This window comes from Notechis scutatus, chromosome 3, assembly GCF_049901735.1.
Source record: "Notechis scutatus isolate UNSWTSFEM ecotype Mainland chromosome 3, rNotScu1.2, whole genome shotgun sequence".
NCBI classification, from domain to species: Eukaryota; Metazoa; Chordata; class Lepidosauria; order Squamata; family Elapidae; genus Notechis; species Notechis scutatus.
Genome location: NC_142011.1, coordinates 157,462,809 through 157,483,309, shown reverse-complemented (window position 1 = coordinate 157,483,309; position 20,501 = coordinate 157,462,809). Strand labels below are relative to the sequence as shown.

The 20,501-nt window shown below is 35.5% G+C and overlaps 2 protein-coding genes across 5 annotated transcripts in view; one reads left to right on the top strand and one right to left on the bottom strand.

Annotated features, from left to right (window-relative positions):
- The window catches only part of PSMG2 (proteasome assembly chaperone 2), an 11,516-nt gene extending 10,004 nt beyond the window's left edge, over positions 1–1,512 (top strand). Inside the window, exons 7-8 of one of the 2 annotated variants that reach the window (XR_015748865.1) lie at positions 652–712; positions 1,334–1,512. Coding sequence is in view for 1 of the 2 variants with exons in the window: in XM_087961496.1 (XP_087817622.1) it covers positions 652–657 (6 nt within the window). In the remaining variant the exon portion in view is untranslated. Of the gene's footprint in view, positions 1–651; positions 713–1,333 lie in introns of those variants that run through there. The other variant, XM_087961496.1, reaches the window with a different exon arrangement.
- The window catches only part of PTPN2 (protein tyrosine phosphatase non-receptor type 2), a 21,031-nt gene extending 530 nt beyond the window's left edge, over positions 1–20,501 (bottom strand). The window contains exons 1-9 of one of the 3 annotated variants that reach the window (XM_026671957.2): positions 20,261–20,501; positions 14,648–14,738; positions 9,680–9,780; positions 7,667–7,765; positions 7,089–7,226; positions 6,030–6,239; positions 4,663–4,824; positions 3,975–4,156; positions 2,784–2,987 (exon numbers count right to left, since the gene is read on the bottom strand). In XM_026671957.2, coding sequence (XP_026527742.1) covers positions 2,784–2,987; positions 3,975–4,156; positions 4,663–4,824; positions 6,030–6,239; positions 7,089–7,226; positions 7,667–7,765; positions 9,680–9,780; positions 14,648–14,738; positions 20,261–20,335 — 1,262 coding nt within the window. In that variant the 5' untranslated portion in view covers positions 20,336–20,501. Of the gene's footprint in view, positions 1–2,779; positions 2,988–3,974; positions 4,157–4,662; positions 4,825–6,029; positions 6,240–7,088; positions 7,227–7,666; positions 7,766–9,679; positions 9,781–14,647; positions 14,739–20,260 lie in introns of those variants that run through there. The other 2 variants (XM_026671958.2, XM_087961485.1) reach the window with 2 other exon arrangements.

The following is a 20,501-nucleotide window of genomic DNA, read 5'->3' as shown; positions in this document are numbered from 1 at the left end:
GCTATATAACAAAGTGTCCTTGAACTAATAGGTATAAAATGACAGAAAATCCATATTGCTATTGAATTGGAATAAGAAACAGTTCACCATCTGTTCCCTTTGAAATGAGCCACAAGTAAACTTTTTAAAAAGTAGGCTTTCAGTGGAAGGGTAGCAAGTAGCTTAGCATTAGCTATCACATTTTAGAAAGAAAATCTAAACAAAAATGTGCTAAATGTTATATAACATTGAAAGGCAAGAAGCAATACAAGGAATCAATATAAGGATTACTGTTATAGATAGAACTGAAAGAAACTGAAAATAGGAAGTTATTTCTTAAATGTTTAATAACTGCAATTAATTGACTCAATATATTCACAAGAATATATATTGATCAAGCATGTTTTCAAAAATGTATGTATTTATATTCATGAAAATAATGCAACAACTATTTTTTGGAAACTACTAAAGTATCCAGTTGCCTTATATATTTTGTGCTTATGATTAGTATGATGTGGATTAATGAACTTGGACAAAAATAGACAATTTTATTCACTCTATAAAATGTAGCCAAATGCTTACCGGAGGGAGCTAAAACGTTAAAGCTGAACAGAAAAATGCAGGGTTATAGTGCAGTAGAAGAATTCTTGTTTCTATCTTTGTAAACCCCAGGTATGAAAGGGAAAGACTTCCAAAAGAAAGTTGCTGCCAATCACACAGTACACAATGTAAAGTAAGTCTATATTATTTATTTGGATTAGAAATAGAGCAGAATGCCTCAGCTGATTATCTTTGTGTATACATGTACACCTAAAACAAAGCCTAGAAACTGGTTAATCTCAGAGGGAACATTTCCTTTAACTGCTTTCATGTTTCCTATATAATAGAGAAGTATGTGTATATGTATAGAACAACAGTTTTGGATCAATGCATGAAAATATTTTTTAACAATTCTACCATACTTTGGTTTCAGCATCCACAATTTTTACAAATGGCAGCATGATTCATACTACAGCATAAAAAGAGTTGAGGCCAGGTGTGAATGAGTGCTTTTCAGTTGAAATACATTTTTTATTATCTTTCAAATTATAAATTGTAGGCAGTTTTGTTTTCTAGTATTTCTTTTATGTAATAAAGGGCATGAGGAACTTTGCATTAAACATTTCAGTGTTTTTCAAAACATGGGATGCTATTTTTTTCAAGAGCAGAATTTATAAGAAACTTAAGAGCATATATACCAACACTAGAGACTGTACATTGTATTGTTTAACCATAAATAAATTATTGTTGATTAAACCTAGAAGGTATTCTCACTGGCAACATGGTGTTTTCTTCTTTGGGGAAAATTCTCCAGCAACTCTGAAGAGCTTGCAGGATACAAGAACAAAAGAACATCCAGTTGCCCAAATCTATCAGCTACCTAACACATGCTGTGGTCCAGAAGTCTGCATTTTCATAGGGATCATGTTGATCATCCACTTTACAAAGTGATCTTTTGGAACATTTAAAGATGGTTAAAACTATTTTTATCAGGTCAGTTTTAAGTAAGAGAATCTGAATGAGGTTCATAAGATACTTAAATGTGGGTGCTATAAATGATGGATACCTGATGCTATGGTAATATTGTGTAGGATATATGTGAGTTGTTTGCCAGAAACACAAATGGTTACTCTTATTCAAATGTAATGATGAAATTGAGAAGATTCTTCCTAATATAGTTTGTACTATAGCTCAGTGCCAACAGCTTCAGAAATCTTCATTTGCATCCTCCCTTCCCTGTTAAATCTGCATTATGGCTATTTGCTTCCATTTGTAATGCTTCTGATGTGCCCTATATAAATTATTTTCTGAAATTACTATCAAATTGGTAATGTGCTACCTATTCCAATTATAATAGACAAAGAAGATATAGAAGAATAGGACTCAAACCCAGTAAGACCCACAAAAATGTTTCACATTTAATGGAATGTGTAAGCTTTAAATACAAGCTATGGCTTCCAACAGTAGCTGCAGTTTTAACAAAACATTTCTTCCAAAGAGGCAGCTTGAGACACAAGATCTAATCTACCAGTAGCCTTATAAAACTAAATATTTTCAAATAAAATAGCTAACATAAATACATATATGCATCTTACAAGTAAAAACTGAGGAATAATTATTTGCTAACATTTAATTTCTGAAACAACAATTTATTAATCATTGCATTGGGAATGGTCCAGAAAGTGAATTTCCAAGTCAATCTTGAAAAGTTGGTGATAGATGCACCAATCGTTCATACAAATGTAGCTTTTAAAAATACAATTATTTACAAAATGATTATATAGTTATCAAATTTGCTTTACGTCTGCATAGTATAAATGGTTCATGGTACATTAATAAAGAAATGTAACTTTTTGCATTCAGAATAACACCACAGTTTATTGCTTCTATCATGTATGTAAGTCATCCTTCTGGTGACTTGGCCATTCAGGCTATTATCTATTGAACTACCAATTTAGATACCATATATATAGCTGCTGAAAATGCGCATTAATTTATGTAACAAATGCATAATTTGAATCCACGTGGCAATTTGGTTTCAGAAGTACCAGTATTGAAAAATCCTGAGACCAATTTATAATCACATTAATCACCAATGACAAGACTTCAATGCTGCAAGTTAAATTGTCACTGGCCAAGTAAAAACACATTTGTTTTGTCAGATGTGACAGCAACCTTGGATCCATTTATTATATTCACTTTAAATCCCACTAAATCATGGGATATAAGATTCATTGTAGATGCAACATTGCTCACTTACTTACATGAGCATGTATTGGGAATACAATTTCCAGGAAGAATAAACTATAACAAATATGACTGAACCAAATCCAATCTTAGTAACAACAGGCTTCCAATATAACCACCTTTTTCTTTTTCTTTCAGATTCACTCAGCCTATGTTTCATCTGTTGCACCATCTGTGCTGTGTTAGCTTTTTTGTCTTCTCTCAGCCTTTTTCGTAAAGCCCTTAAAAAAAATAAAAACTTTATAGTCAGCTTTCAATTATTCCATGCATTCCTTAATCACCAAGATGTATTGACAACACTTGAAAAGCAATAGTGAAATAGCGAAACATTTTAATACTCTATTTTAAAAGATTAAATTGAAGGATGCCATTATGGGTATAAATGATGATAACTACTGAGATACCTTCAGCTTAACAACCTTCATCCCTGCTCTCCCTGGTGCCACTGTTAATATGCAGGTCGTTAAGTGAGCATGGAGTACCTCCTGGGTGGGGGAAGCCCTGGAAGATCCAGCAGGGTCCAAGGAAGCAGATAAGCATCAAAAAAACTTTGCAAGCTCCATAATAGTTGTAGGTCAAGAACAAATTGTAATTAATGTTAATCCATCAATTATGAAACCACTAGTCCTTACCTCCTAAGTATGTTTTTTTGATATGACATCTCTAGTATTTAATGAGATGCTTAAAATCAAACAAAAACAAATGAAAATTAAAGGCAATTTTCTTCTGCTAACAGAACTTGTCAGTGGATGTTATTCTCTCCATCCTTTTCCATATCCTGGAAGTACAGTCAGATGTCTGAAGATAAATTATCCATAGCAGAATGTGTATTGGAAGGAACTGGTTCTTTGTTTCCCTTCTGTGGCAAATAGATTCTCATACAAAGTGGGTATATATATATATATATATACTGCTTTTCAATGCTCAGTACTACTGATAAAAATAATAAAATGTAATTGTTTCAAAATAGTTGGGACTATAAAGTACAGAATTATTAGCTGTCAGGCATCCCAGGAGCCTGGGAAGAAAAATAATAATACCATGCTCTGATTCAGCTAAAAAGTCTACAGAATTCCAGGATGAATTATTTTATCAATTTAAAGACTACTTTCTATAAAACTGACAAACCCTTGTCATTCGATATACTAGATAAAATTGTTTTTTTGTCCACCAGTCAGTTTTAATGTTATTATAAAACCATTACTTACTTGTCATCATTTGTATCTGAATCATTTTGTACAGGAGAGATCGGATCAACATCTCCTGGTTCCTGTTCTTCAAAAACCATGCTATTCCCATTGTATTTTTCTGCAGTAAGTTTAGTTGGGTGAGGAGGCGAACATTCAGAACTTGGTGCTTGGTCTTCTTTTGAGAGTTCCTTCCAGCGATACTGAATGGGAAAAAAATGTCTTCACTAGTTGAATCTTAAAAGAACAATATACACGTAGTGCTTGCTAAATTAGTCCAACTGGGACCAGATTTCTGTTACTAAGCAAAGTGGCTGTTAGGGGAAACATTACGTGACTGCAGCAGTTAGTGGTGACAGTTCTGGTAGTTTTGGTGCTGTCATTAGCAGCAGGAGAAAGACGGTCAAGTTAGGGTGGTGGAATAGAGGGCAGCCAAATGGGCAGAAATAGGAGGGATAGGGATGGGAGTCAAAGCACACACTGCAGTTCTGATAGTGGCTGAGCTACCAAGCATCGGAATTTTGATTACATCGCTGCAAGGATGTTGCACTGGCTGTAACTTTGAGGACTGTCAGTAACTACCATGAGTTCAGTGCAATTATAACTTTGAATAGTAACTGAACAAATGTTCAATAAGGGAGGACTACCTGTTTGGTGAAATTCACTATGACCCATCCGGCATGACTTAAAAAGCAGACAATGTATTTACCTGCATAGTGGAATCCCCCATTATATATTTTGCTCCTTCTATTACAGCCATATATGAAAATCTTAGTTGATCAGGAGTCTGAATCAGTCCCATCCGATATTTTCTCATATTTAATAATATTTGCTTGATATCTACATGAAATGGGTCATTTCTTTTTTCCATCTGGAAATGAAAACAACAAAAAGTTGTGGTGGCAAATTAACAGACTAGTTCTCTTTTCAATTTTCATTTGATCTGTTTTAACCTGTCTCAAGATACTTGAAATCTTTAAAAATTAATAATTTTAATTTCTGTGACTACCCATTTGTACAATATCTGGGTAGCCAGCAAATCAAATCTTTATTGCCAATGCACAACATGTGTACAATGAAATTGAATGAGCCTTCCTTGGTACAGCCCCCACCGAAACACAAAATACATCTCAATGACTCAGTAAATGAAAGAAATAAGAATCCCTAAACCCAAATAAGTAATAACTAACACACATTCCCATTAGCACTGGTTAAAAGTAACAAGGCAAGAATGAAATGACCATTCCAAGGAAAGAGATCACAATGTACAAACTACTCAACCTCAATGGTGCATTTATCTAACATTCCAGTCCAATGTCTATGGAAGGAACGTGAGTTTTCAAGACTCTGTAGAGAGCAGATCAGGACTGACTCAGTTTCCTAGACTAAGGGAGGCCTAGACCCCAAGTCTCCTGATTTTAAAGCCAACACTTTTATTACTACATCAAACTGCCTCTTTATTATGACAATAAAAATGGAAACAACATCCTTTTCTTGGAGATGAGTACACTGTTTTATAAATAGAAATACAGAGCTATAAGAGTTTTGCTATAATATGCTATTTTCAAATCAGTGAAGAGTATAATGTGCAGATAGCTTACAGTTTAATCCTCAAGATGATAGGGACTTATAAGATAAAATGAAGATTACTATAGCTCTTTTTACTTTTCCTGGTAAAAATATGACTGTATTCCTGATTCAGTAACCTATACTTTGTTACAGTGATAATAAGCTAGTTTGAAAGGCCTTCTGTTTCTTCATTTTCAGGAAAGACATCGTTTGTGAACTGTCCAGCTATATCTCAACCTGGAAATGGTTTGAGCAATCTCATTTAGAGCACACCTCAGAATGAAATATAACCTAATTCCATTTGCTATTTCAAATATGTGAAATGAGTAAATATTCCTGAGACTGGACACACTAAAATAGACTAATTTGTGGTCCTGATCTGGCAATTTTTTGCTTTTTAGCAAGGAATCTGAACTAGTTCATTCCTACTACAATTCATAGATAAATGGTATTTCTTTCACATTATCTCAGAATAATCTGTTGTAGTGTTCAGATAAGTTAACCTACCACAATAAGACATGTGTCTACCAATGAAAATGTACCAGAGCGTCCAATTCCAGCACTACAATGAATGACTGCAGGTCCATGTTCAGAACTCAGAGATCCAGATTCTCTGACTTTAAACAAGAAGTTGAGGAATGAAGCTGGAGATTCAGGAACTCCAAAATCTGGCCATGTAGTATAGTGAAAATGCAGTATTACCCTGGATTCACCAGTCTAAAGAAAGAAAGAGCAATTTAGCAGGACACACTTAATATGCTAATAAAGTCAACTAAAAGAACATGCACTAGTTCAAATATGGTAGGGGAAAAGAATGAATTTCATAAAAAGTCTAGCTGGCCTAGAAAGTAAAATTCTGTGAATTCCTCATCTTGAAAAACCTTCTGAAAAAATAAGTAAAAAAAACAAGACAATTGGAGAAAAATTGATTGATCCAAGTGATTAATACTAATATTCAATTACAAGGCACGACAAGAAATGAATTTATTTAGTAAAACAAAAATTCAGTCAAGTATTTTCAATATTTCTTTTTCAGATACTTCAGAAATCTGATTTCCTTTTGCCACACTCTAGACTTTATGGTATGAGACTTCCTCCCAGCAGTCCCATAAAATATCAGATTATTTAAATGAAGCATTTGAATAAGAAACACTGAAAGAATGTCAATAGCATCTAGTCCTTTCTCTACCTGCTTTTTATCAGCTATTTCTCTTGAACCAAGATGTAGGCGAAGGACTGGCAGAGCCAGGGGAATTGGTAAAAGAAGAATCAGCCTAAAATCAGTACATAGTCACAAATAAAACTAAGTTCAACCCATACCCCACCTCCTTTGATTGTCATTTATTCTTATCTAACTGTAATCTGGTGCTGACCATTGTCTTTTAGCAATACAACAGTTAAATTGAATATTCAAATGGGGATCTGGTCATTTACACTTGACATAAGCAATGTTCGCATTCCAACTGATATTGAAAAGCTATACAATTATGAATATTAAAAATATTCTACTGCACTGAAATTTGTCAAAATTAAATTAGTGGTAACATAATATTAATACTAACTTACATCAATACATTCTAGCTGGAGTTGTCGCACTGTATAGTACGATTTGACATCTTCAGATTTTAGCCTCACACAAAATCCTGTTTCTCTGAATAGCATGGGTTCCTCTTGTTTTGTTGGCCAGTATTGCGCACACTTCACCTACATTACAAAATAAGAATACTGCAATTTGACATACACATTTGACATGGATATATTCATTTGTAGATTATGTAACCTATTTTGTATACTGAAAACAAATTTAGCATTATCCAGGCTCATTCAGGTTCACAAAAATAATTTTCTAATCTCTATTAGATTCTAGATACTGAAATAAATAGTCCTGCATTTTAATTAAAAGTTAAGTTTAGAGTTCTTGATGAGCAGCCATATACACATAGTAACTTGGAACTATTTTATTGTAATGTAACTGGATTGAGTTGTAGTCAGATTTTATAGCTGTATTTGATTATGTCTATCAGCAGAGTGTATCCCACTGGTACATTAAATTCTTATTCCCTGTTCTATAAATTAATTCCAAAGGATTGGGAACCCTATCAAATACAATTAACTAATTTAAACTTTAAAAAAGAACAACTTACCGAATCTTTCTCAACAATTCTATTAAGCATGACAACTGCTTTGGTCTTCTGTTGCCATATCATTAGCCAGAAATGGCAACATGTATTAGGAAGTGGACCCTATACAAGAAAAAGCAATACCACATAAACTTAGAACTAAACCTTTCCTGAAGTCAGATTATGGAAAAAAAACTTTATTTATTAAATTTATTTCCTACCTTTATTGTTTTAGGTGAACATGTCCAACATACCTTCCTCCTACTACTTTCTTTACAACAACAATCCCGTAAAGTGGGTTGGGCTGAGAAAAAGTGACTAGCAGCTAGCCCAAAGTCACCTACCTAGTTTTCATGGCAAAGGTGGAACTTGAACTCAGTCTCGTGCTTTCTAGCCTGGTGCCTTAACTACTAGGCCAAATTGGTTCTCTAGTTCTTAATATGATATTGATCATAAAGTATTTGGAGCACACTACATATTGAAATATGGCTTATGAGTGAACATTCTAAGCAGAAAAAAATCCTGGACTTTTTTCTGTCTTCAGTGAAAGGTAAACAATCTTGCAGAGTTTTGACTTCTGTTAAACACAAGAAGTGTATAACATTGATCAAAACTGCATATACTAACAGTACAAAATATTTATAAATATGTAGAATGCTTTTGTTAGATTATCAGGTTTTGATAGTGGATTGTATCAAAGTGCTACTGCCATTAAAAAAGAGATAGGCAATGATTAACAAAGATACTAGCAACTTCAGAATGAAAAACTAGCAAAAATATTGTTTTACCTATCTCTATTAGCAGGTAATATTTATGAAACCAGAAAGTTAAATTTGGATCCAAATAGATTATAAATAAGTACATTTAAATCACAGCATTTCTCAGAATTGTTCATTCTAGTTTCTGGGAATTGCACTTGAACTTTAGATGGAAGATTTGCGCATTCATTTTATTTTTAATAATATTTTTTATCTTTCTACTTGTAACAAATATTCAACTAACCAACCGGTATTTTCCTTTTATCTGGATTCCCCTCTCCCCCCTTTTTCAATGGCCTGTGTTATATATTTATCTAGTGTAATGACTGACATAGTACATATAGTTTCACATTTGAGTTAAGAACAAACATCTACCAGTCCTAGGCATTTTACAGTACCTGGGACACATTTGGTCCTTTGACTGTCCTTATCCAATCTACATGAGGTCAATCAGAACTTAGAAATCAAATATAATTAAGTGTATGCCATGCATGCAATACAGTACAGCTGCGTTGCTTTTATTTTGAGGGTGCCTTTTTTTGTAATTTACATGTGTGTGCGCGTGTGTGAGCTTATGTACTTTCACAGCCTTATTGGTTATATCCTCTACAATAGCACCAGTTTCTCATGTGGCCCCTTGGGAAAATTAATTGATCTAGATTTAGTAACTTTTAGTTATCAGCTCCTCTGTATTCTATTGACCATGATTTAAACCATCCCAGAAAGCTTTATTTCTTCATAAATTCGATCTTCAGAGAATTATTTCACTGTTCATCCATTATTGTTTATAAAAAACAGATCAAGTTATTACACTTGTTCCTTTTCTTTTAATTCCAAAACTGCACTAAGATGAGAACAAAACCCTAAATAATATTACCTCAAACATTACCACTATACTCAAATTAGGGAAATCTACATTAAAGTTGAGAGCAAGTTTGGTATAATGATTAATAGCTTTAAACTGGAAACAAGGCTACTATGATTTCTAGTTTTGCCTTGGGAGAATGCACCAGTGTGGTGACCTTGGGCCAGAAATTCTCTCTTAGCCTTAGGAAGGCAGTGGCAAGGCACTTCCAAAAATGTTGCCAGGAAAACTACCTGGACTCACCATGTAGGCACCAACAGAAAAAAAAAGAGTTAATTAAGAAACAGAAAAAGTAAATCAGAGCAAGATTGGAAAAACAGAGAAGTCAAAGGAACCAACACTAGCCCCTGACAATAGAACAGACTATAACATAATATGATCAAACTTTGTGTTACTTAAAAGTCTAATAATTACCTGTGTTAATATATAAGTTCTTTGAGCTTCTTCATTAACCACCAAGCTGGCATTGATGTAATCATTGTCAGAATTCTGTAATATTACACGACTGTGATCATCTTGAAAAAATATCAGAAAAACATTAAATTTCACATTATTAGCAATGCTATCAGTTAAGAAAGTGTACTTCGAGATTGACCAATTGGCCAACAAATTGCTTCTATCTAGTGAATATTTTATTCTCTTTTAAGTCTATCTGAAAAGGGGAAAAAAAGACAACACTTCCTAGAGCATAATACTGTAGGGGCAATAGGGAGAATGGAGCAGATCCCAATTTATTTTATAACACATAATTTGCAGCATTCATTTAATAAAATTAAATATTCTAATGTGAAAATTGAAATGATTGTACATTAAATATCATCTCCCTTTCATAGTAGTTCTGGAAAGAAATGAAAGCAATGTTAAAGCAACAAAATACTATAATACAGAAACTCTAGAGCAGGGCTGTTAAACTCCCAGTCCACGGGCTGGATGAGTTATGCGCTGGCCACGGCCACACCTGGTTTAGCAAAGGGAAAAATGTCCTGATAGGTCATATGATGTCTCCATGACGTGAGTTTGACACCCGTGCTCTAGAGTAATCTCCAAATGAAGAAGCAGCACAATGCCTCTGTTGCGGTTCTCAGAAGCAAGCAAAATTTTAAGTGGCATGATTATTAAATTGCTTAAAATTTCTCTAAGGGCTATCAATAAGTATGCTTCACTGTCTCCAATAAACACAAATTTGTCTCTAGATCTTTAGATATATCTAAATAAAGCATCACATTCTGTGTTACTTTTATAAATCCCCAGGCCTCCAGAAACTCAAGATAAAATACTTTCTTCCTGATACATAGTTACTGTGTGGATACAACATACCACAACCTTGGGTTAACTAGCCATATTTTAGTCCATTGTTTGACTATTGTGAACTTAATGTTTCACATATACCCAGAAAATCTGACCGAGTATCCTATTGTTAAGTTATTCAAGGATAGCATGACATGAGAATACTGCCTACATAATTTTTAACCTACCCGTTATGATAGGTTAACACATAATTACAAAATTAATTGAGTGAACTGAGTGAAAATCTGGATTTCACCTTTTTAAATTTTACTCCACTTGGTAAATTTAAAAGGCAGAATCCATTAACATTTATATTACCCTTCCAGTAAATATTTCAATTTATAATTTGATTAATTTCAGTAATTATTTAAGCTGTCCAGCTTATAACTTTCATTAACGTTTAAAGAGGTTTTGGTTTGTATAAAGCTGCCCTGTGATTTTGGCATATGTATATTCTGAAACAGGAAATTTTAAGCTCACAAATCACATTTATAGTAATAGCATAATCTCAGGTCTTCTTTCTCGTTAACTGATCATGTTTATGCTTCTCACAAATGTCAGAAGAAAATGTCATGCTGATAAACATTTTTATCTACCTATATACAAAGTTATTTTTTTAATCAGTTCAGAGTGATAAATTTGGCATTCCAGTGACATGAAAAAGCAAATTCCAGTAACTGATGAATTAGGTCCAAGTTCCAAAGAATTATTTGCAAGTCTAGAATAACTATAGCATAAATTATTATTTTTTCTTTGTTTCTTAATCTGTGACAGAGACAAAATCTGCCTTAAAATATACTATGACTTAGCTTATAACATGTTCAAAATGAATCAAGAAATATTAAGTTCTATGCTCAGACTGTGCATAGTTCTTTTAAAAGTAAAATCATTTCACTTGGATTTCAAGCTCAGAACCATGAACTGACACTATGATTACAAATTATAAGAGTTAAGAGGATGTATAAATATAAAATAAATATGATATATAGTTCAAAATAGAGAACCAAGAACATAACCCTAGTATTCATATCACTGGTTTAGGTCTTAATCTGATTTTATATAGTTTTGTGTCAGCATTTATACTTCACAATATAGAAATATGCTTAAAAGGTCACTTTTGAGTGTTTTAGATAACTACTTTATCAAGTATGTCAAAGACACTGCCTTTTCCTTCACTGCAGACAGTAGACATAAACAGAAATTTTAGCACTATGTTAAAAATATATGCACAGAAACTATTGAAAACATGTTATGTCTAGTTAGTGAAATCAATAAAGAATCTATTACAGTGAGGTTATATCTTCAGAATACATTAAAATAATATTCAAACTTTAAATAGTACTTCCTTCAACTTCAACTTTTTCAAACTGAATGATTAAGTTTCTTGTTTAGTATCTCAATTTATTGGAACTCAGTTCAATGTTTCCACTGAATAGAAACCAAAGCTTTTGTAAATACTAGATAACATTTGCCAACAGGAAAAACTTAAGACCTTGTTATAGTAAATCACAGATACTGGTACTAATGTTCTCGGAAATATGATGTCAGCAAGTATAGTTTTAACCAATGAATCACCAAGAAGTTCCTGTTTGATTCCATATAATACAGAATTGCTTCATTTCTATGTTTTGTTCTACCAATGCCAATGAACAAGATTTCTCTATATCTTGTCAGTCTTCAGTTCTACATGCACAAAACCCCATATAGATAATGAAGAGATACCAACACAACTACCCAGTGAAAGAGAAAGGGCCCTTTCTCTTTAAAAGAGTGTTTTTTTTTTCAACAGTTCCTTTCAAACATTCAAGAATTTCTGTCTCTCTCATACAGAAAACTGATCTTTTTCAGAAGGTGTATTCCTGTTAAAGTTTGGAACCCCTTTTGTTTAGGAAATGATTGAACAAAAAAAAAACCCTGATTCAGGAACTCCTTAATGTTCTGACCAATAGCTAACACTTCAGCCAGGTGATTATGGGAAATTTGATGTACTGATCAGTGTACTACTGATCCATAACATTTTGTGTGTGTGTGTGTGTGTGTGATGACTTTATCCAACTTTTAAATAATCAAATGCAGAAAGAGTTATGCTTTCAGGAGTTATCTCAAAGAGAATAGATCCAATCCTTTGTCTCAGTGGAATCACTTCAAATTTTTGTCACCTACAATCCTCATTTAGAAACTAAATAATATAACAGAAAATGTCTACAGTATTAAAGTATATATATATCTCGTGAGAATCCAAAAAGGGACATAGTAACATGGAATAGAAAAATGGTCAGATCACCAAAGAAAAATATTTGCAAGTAACTTCGAATTGTTAGAAATTGTGTCAAGAATGCTAAAACTGACTTTGTCCTTGTCTTCAAACTGAGAAATGAGTGACTCAGGGGAACTACAGATCAGTCAGCCTGATACTGATACCAGAAAAGATTTTAGAGCATTTCATAAAAGAATCAACCCATAAGCAGCTATAAAGCAATACAATAATTACCAGAAGTCATCATGGTGAGACTTATTTTACAGCCACAGTTGGGCCCAAAATTACTGTTAAGTGAGACATTTGTTAAGTGTGTTCTGCCCCATTTTATGACCTTTCTTGCCTCAGTTATTAAGTGAATCACTGCAGTTGTTAAGTTAGTAACCTGGTTGTTAAGTGAATCTGGCTTCCCGATTGATTTTGCTTGTCAGAAGGTGGCAAAAGGGGATCATATCATTTTGGGACAAAGCAATGGTCAGAAATACGAACCAGCTGCTAAGCATCTGAATTTTGACCACATAATCATGGGGATGCTGCAATGGTTGCAACTGTGAAAAATGGTCATAAGTCATTTTTTTCAGTGCCACTGTAGCTTTGAACAGTCCCTAAATGAACTGTTATAAGTTGAGGACTACCTGTATTCCAAAGCAATCTAAAAAGCAAGCCTGTTGTGTGTGGGCTGGGAATAAAATATATTGCTGGCTCAAAAATCATCTTCCAGTTTTTTCTTCAAAATAGAAAGAGATATTAAGTGGTTAGAGGTAAATCCTGAATCCTGTTATTCTTCAACATTTTGTGAGTAAATATTCCTTAAATTTGCAGATAAAAATGCAGATAAATTTGAGAAGAACAGAATTCAAAATTAATGTATTAAGGGAAAAGGACTGACAACACACAAATGGACTGAAATGTAGGAGAGACAAATAACAGGAAAGAGTAAGAGCAGTTCATAAGTGAAACCAAATACCTGGAGACCTGGCCTCCTGCTGAATGCATTTAAATAGAGACTGAACAATTATCTGTTGGGGATTGCATGGAACAAGAAGTTGGACTCAGGGGCCCAAATAACTCCTTCTGTCTTTTGATTCTATGTAAACATTTGCATTTATCTCTTCTAATACCTCTATATCACTCAGAGTGGCCAATAGTTTAAAAAGGTAAGACAGTAATTCAAAATGAAATTGAAAATACATCAAAATGAGAGTGATAAAGCCCAGGTAATATATTGGAAAAGTCTTGCACTTCCCAAGCTTCTACTTGTTCAATTCTTTAAAATTGGTTAATTTGATTCTATTCAAACATCACTACGTTAATAAATACAAAACACACAGAAAATAGAATCAAACATACTTATCCCAACACAGTTCTGACAGTTTGCTCCAAAGAAGATGCTAAGAAACGAAGGAGACAGAGAATGTACCCCATCTCTTATTTCAACACTCTTTAGGCAAGTTTAGGTACTGTTAATTGTATATAAAAGATATACACAAAAAGTTACAAAGATATGGTAAAATCACTCAAATAACTGGAGGAATAATCTTGGAATTATTTGAAAAATTTATAAAATTATCTTAGATTCCATGATATGATCACAGACTGCTGCTAAAGCCTCTTTGTTGAGCCTGGTCAGTTTCAGGACAGAATACTGCTTAGAAATCTTATGTACAGTTCCACACTTGAGTTCCACAGAGATAAAATGAAAATCTGTAAGGGGGGAAAAATCCCACAAGTCTTTATTTTTTATTATTTACTGGGGCCGCATTACTAGCTGTCCAGGGCCATATGTGGCCCACGGACTTCAGGTGACATGCATGGATTATAAATGAAATCTTACTTACATGGGCTAACATCTCTGTATCTGTTCCGATTCCGGTTTTCTGCATACTTTGCCACTTTATGAGGATGATCACTGGATTGATGCCGTATATCCTTGAAAAAATAGCAATAGTTAACAAATTTTAATTGTGTTAAAAACAAATTTTTTTGTAAAAACAAAATTAAACAGACCAGTCATTCTTTAAAAAATACACCCACACACAGATATATTTGATGAGGTTGTTTCATCTTTCATAGATTGAAAACTCAAGAACAAGAGTGGAGAACTGATCATGTGTGACATTAATGAGCTCTAAAGCTTCCCTAGATACGAAACTTTTATACTTTCCTGCATGTATTCATTAGAATTGTGACTTTTTGGGGGGAGTTTACAGTTGCTGATTCATGGTATCATATCAAAAACCTCACCAATATAAGCTTTTGTAGAAGACACATTTGTACCTTAGAAATGAACATAAGTTTTGAACAAGTTATTAAAAATTTTTAAAAAAATCAGAATATCACAGTACTTAATATTTCTGTTAAGCTACCACCAAAGGCAGATTAAAAAATTAGCTCAATTTATTAATAACTGAAACATAGAAGTATGAAATAGAAAAATCCTTGTGAAGAACAAAATGACATTAAAATTGCCCATTACAGGATAAGAAAAAGGCCTTGAATTTATGAGTTCATACCTACTCCTTTTTATACTACACAGAAATTCAGTCTTTTGGTCTATGTTTAAAAAAAAACCTTCTATCCCATTCACCTGAATATGACAGAAGTTAAAAGACATGGATAAAATTAAGGTAACACTAGTAACTCAACCTGAGATCATACACTGACTACTCCTGTAGATCACAGGGGCTCTTGTCAGTATAGGTAGTCCTCAACTTATTATCACAATTGAGCCCAACATTTCTATTGCTAAGTGAATCATTTATTACATGAATTTTGCTCCATTTATAACCTTTCTTGCCACAGTTGTTAAGTGAATCACTGCAGTGATTGTTAGTAACACAGTTAAGTGAATCTGACTTCTCCATTGACTTTGCTTGTTAAGAATGTCACAAAAGCGGATCATAGGGCCCCAGGACATTGCAACTGTCATAAATACAAGTCATTTATAAAGGACCTGAATTATGGTCACATGACCATGGGGATGCTGCAACGGTGTTAAGTGTGAAAAAATGATCATAAGTTACTTTTTTCAATGCCATTGTAACGTTGAATGGTCTCTAAATGAACTGTTGTAAGTTGAGGACGATCTGTATAATGATACTTTGGTTAATCAATTCATTAGCTTTACATAGAAGATCCGTAAATTAAGCATGCTGAGAGCCACAACACACGCATCCAAAACTAATCAATCATATTTCAACTGAGTAAATTTTGGGCAAATGTATATTTTCTTATAACTATCACTTATAACTATCACTATCACACATCAACCATCCATATGTAGAAACATAAGTGTTTAATATAGTTATATTCTGAATGGGAGAAACAAATGTTAATTTCCTTCTACAGACTAGAGTTGTTCTGTTTTTTCAAATCCAAGAATTGGACAAATCCCTACAGTTACACAAATTTTTGTTTAAGTGGTTTGCTATTGCCTCATTCTTAGGGTTCCAACTTCAAAACCATGCTTAGCTTCTAAGAAGGTGATTAATTCAAATAGCTATAATACACATTATTAAAATGGAATAAAATCATTTTATGTCTAATTATAATCTACCTCAAGTCCCCAATCTAATTGTTAACTCAGTTATACACATTCAGTTTAACTGAATTATTTAACTCAGTTATACACATTCAGTTTAACTAATTATTGACCATTATAACTACTATTTTGCCAGGGAGGGATTTTCCTGCATAAGAAATTGTTTTCATCACTTCTTCTACTCATATGCTAAATTTCTTAACATAACATTCAATAATCTAGTTAAGTAAAATTCCTAACACAAGATTTCATGAAACCCAACTAAAAAGCACTTTGCTTATTTACCAATGAAAAATAGCTAATTTCAAATAAGACTGCTAAATTACTTAAAATCATATTATATTGAGTATACAAACAGGCAGGATTGCATGCATGGCAGTCACATTTTTATTATGCTTGCACAATTGTGGTATTTCACAAATTGCAAAATGCAGCCATTTTATGAACATTTTTTTTACCAACTCAGCTGCTGTAAGACATTTGGTTATAACAGACATATAAAGCTTAAAAAATGGTACTAGCACTGAGGTTTATCTACAAAACTGAATCAAATTTCAGTTTGAAGTTTCAGTTCCTATCAGTCTGTGGCTCAGCACCGGGTGAGGTAAAGCCTTGGGGAGGAGCAAAGCACAGCAGTAAAAGTTTATCACATTAATTGAGAAACTAGAAAGTTACACAATGGAAGGGTAAACTATATTTTTACTGTATTAAAAAGGTGCCAGTAACCTTCAGCATAAAAAGTTTACTGTATGCCCAAGTCAATTAAAAATTTCTTGATTAGGGCATTAAATAATTCAAATGACATCCACTTGATTCTCCTAATGGTTAGTTGAAACAGAGTATTTCCTAGAAACTTTTGCTATTTTATATAAAAAACTCAGATTGAATTATGATAAGTCACCATTAGTACTATTTCTGCTGGTGTTCACTTTAATATTACCATCGAACAAGTTACCTATCACAGTTCAGACTGGAAGATACCAATTAATCTTTTCTGATTTGTATTTGCAATCTCCCAACAGAGATAGGTAATACTCAATTGTCATTTAGATTTATAACTTCACAACTTCCACCTAGCATACCCATCTGCCACAAACTATAATCCAGAGTAACTAGTACCTAACACATTGTCAATTCTACTCCTACAAGACTCTTAAAGAACATTGAAAATTTTTCTACTTGACGAAAGCGTACCTTCAATACTAGTACTTTTTTCCTCCAATTATGTGTGCAATATAAGCAATGAGATTAAAAAGTGGTTATTCAACCAAAACTTGAATACTTACAAAATATGGATAATTATCATATGTAAGAGCAACCACAATGAATACTCTTTAAGATACCAAGAAACATATTTATAGATATAAATACAGTACAGATGTCTCTCTGGAAATGTTTAGGCAACTACCGTGTTTCTCCAACAATACGGCCTCCACCAATAAGAAGGCCCAGCATGATTTCTAGGCATCAGGTGAAATTAAGCCCCGCCCCCAAAATTTAGGCCTATTCAAACCATGCTTTTCCCCGCCATTTCTCACATCTTTTGTTAGAACTACACGAGGTGAAGAGAAATGGGCGGGGGGGGGGATGGGGAGAAAACTTGCCTTTAGGAGCGCCCTGCAGGTAGCCTAGGCTAGAATACCCCGATAGCCAATAGAAGCTCCCTGAAGGCAGAGTCCCCAACTGCTTCAGGGCGTGGCGTGGCTACCCGTGTCCCCTCGCCTTTAGGGCAGTCTCTTTTGGGCGATGGAAGCTCCCCAAATGCAGTCACCAGCTACTTCAAGCGGCCGGTAGAAGCGGCCTCGCAGCGAGGGGAGTTTGTGTGTGCCACGCCTTGCCCCGAAGCGGCTGGGGACTCTGCCTTCAAGGGAGCTTCAATCGGCCGGTAGAGGCGGCCTGCTTCTATCGGCAGACGAAAGCTCCCTTGAAGGCAGAGTCCCCAGCCGCTTCAGGGCGAAGCGTGGCTGCCCATGTCCCCTCGCCTTTAGGCAGTCTTTTCGGGCGATGGAAGCTCCTCAAATGCAGTCACCAGCCACTTCGAGGGGAGTGTGTGTGTGTGCGTGCTCGCCCCGAGACCGCTTCTACCGGCCAATCGAAGTGGCTGGTGACTGCACTTGGGGAACTTCCATCTCCTGAAAGAGACTGCCTAAAGGAGAGGGGACACGGGCAGCCACGCCACACCCTGAAGCAGCTGGGGACTCTGCCTTTGGGGACCTTTCGTCGGCCGATAGAAGCGGCCTCGCGGCAAGGTACATGCGTATGGGCCGCTCTAGGTGGGGGAGGAAATTAAGTCACCCCCGAAAAGACGGCCTAGCCATTTTTTCGGGGGTCAAAAAATAAATAAATAAGGCCCGGCCTTATTTTTTGAGAAACACGGTATTCAATTGTAAATATATTCTTTTTTTAATACTATTTCACCAGTTCTTTCCTATTCAGCTTTTGGGGGATATCCTTGTCCTTAGCCTTGTACAGACATGAAGATTCAATGTTTGTATGCTTAACATTCAGGGGCATGGCATTCTGCACAACCTCTTTCCCAAAGTTCTATGGAAAGAGGAAGTTCTTTATTCCTTTTTTAAAAAAACGACTTTAGTGCAGTTAAATCTATTTAACTGTTAAATCTAACAACTCTAGTATCAACCAATTATTCTTGTGGGGACATAAAGCCTATTATTAGTATTAAATAGGCATCAATATTGACTACATGACCCTAAGAAGATACTGTAATGCCTGGTTTCATAATCATAATCCTACTTCGGTGATAAGTCTGTCTGTCATACAAGTTTAGGAAAGTTATTTCGACATTTAGCTACTCTTGTTTCCATTCAATAGGATCTAATTGAAATCTACAAGGAAATACATACATATGCTGTTTTTGAACACCCTAATGTTATAAGAAGCAACTTTACAGCAAGGTGTTTCCCGTTTTAAACATTCCATGCTAACTCTAACAATCCTTTCCCATAAACCAGAATTAAGGCTGACCAAAGCATCTGGAAAGCTATCAAGAGACTTTTGTTCTAATCTAGGTATCTCAACACTGAGCACAAAACACTTATGACAATCACATCACACTGCAATCATTTGCAGCTGCCCTCAAGGGCAATAATAACCTTTTCTTAAGATGGTCCATTCCCTGTTAAAATACAGGCAGTCCTCGGCTTGCAATTCATTTAGTGACCCATTCAAAGTTACAACAGCACTGAAAAAAGTAACTTATGACCAATTTTCACATCTATGACCATTGCCTCATCCCCCTGGTCACATGATTTACATTCAGATGCTTGACAACTGGTTCATATTTATGATGGTTGCAGTGTCCTGGGGTCAGTCACTCGATCATCTTTTGAGACCTTAACGACCACGTGCCTAATTTTTAACAATTGCAGCGATTCACTTAACAAATGTGGCAAGAGAAGTCGTAAAACGGGAGGGGGGAAAACAAATTTGTCGCTTAGCAACAAATTCTGGGCTCCGTTGTGGTCGTAAGTCGAGGACTACCTGTATTCGGTTCAGGAGCCCAAGAAGCTGGTATCCAGGGAGTCCAGCAAGACAACCACGTGGGAACAAACCAGCGGGAGCAGCTCAGTCACGGGCTTTGCCAAACTTCCTCGCCGCCTGAAGCCTTTGCCTCTCTCTCCCCGCCCTTGCCCGCCGCTTAAACGGGCGACGGAAGGCGCGTCGTTTAGAAGCCTGTCGCCCGCTTTCCCTTTCGGCCCCCAGCGCTTCTCGCTTCTCCTCGCGGCCCCCTCCTGAAATTCACGACATGCGCACTCCTCTCCCCGAGCCTCTGCAGGTTGCCTGAGAATGCCCGGCGGGGCCCGGCGGTTTCTTCTCCTCTTCCGCTTGAAGCGGCCTCGGGGGGCTCCTAAACTTTCCCACCCCCGCCCGCGGCCCCACCCTCACTCACCAAGTAGCGGGGCTGCCAGTCGTTAGCATCGTCGACCTCCTGGAACTCCTGCTCTATCGTGGCGATGACGGACATAATGGCGGCGGTAGCCAGGAGGTTGGAGGAGAGCCGCTGGCAAACGGCAACTTCATCACCTACCTCCCGCTGCTGACAGGGCGAGGACGGCGAGCCCGCCCCCTCCGCCGCTCGCGTTACCTTCAACCAGCTTCCGCACCGCGCACGCACTCAGCGGGGCTCCTCT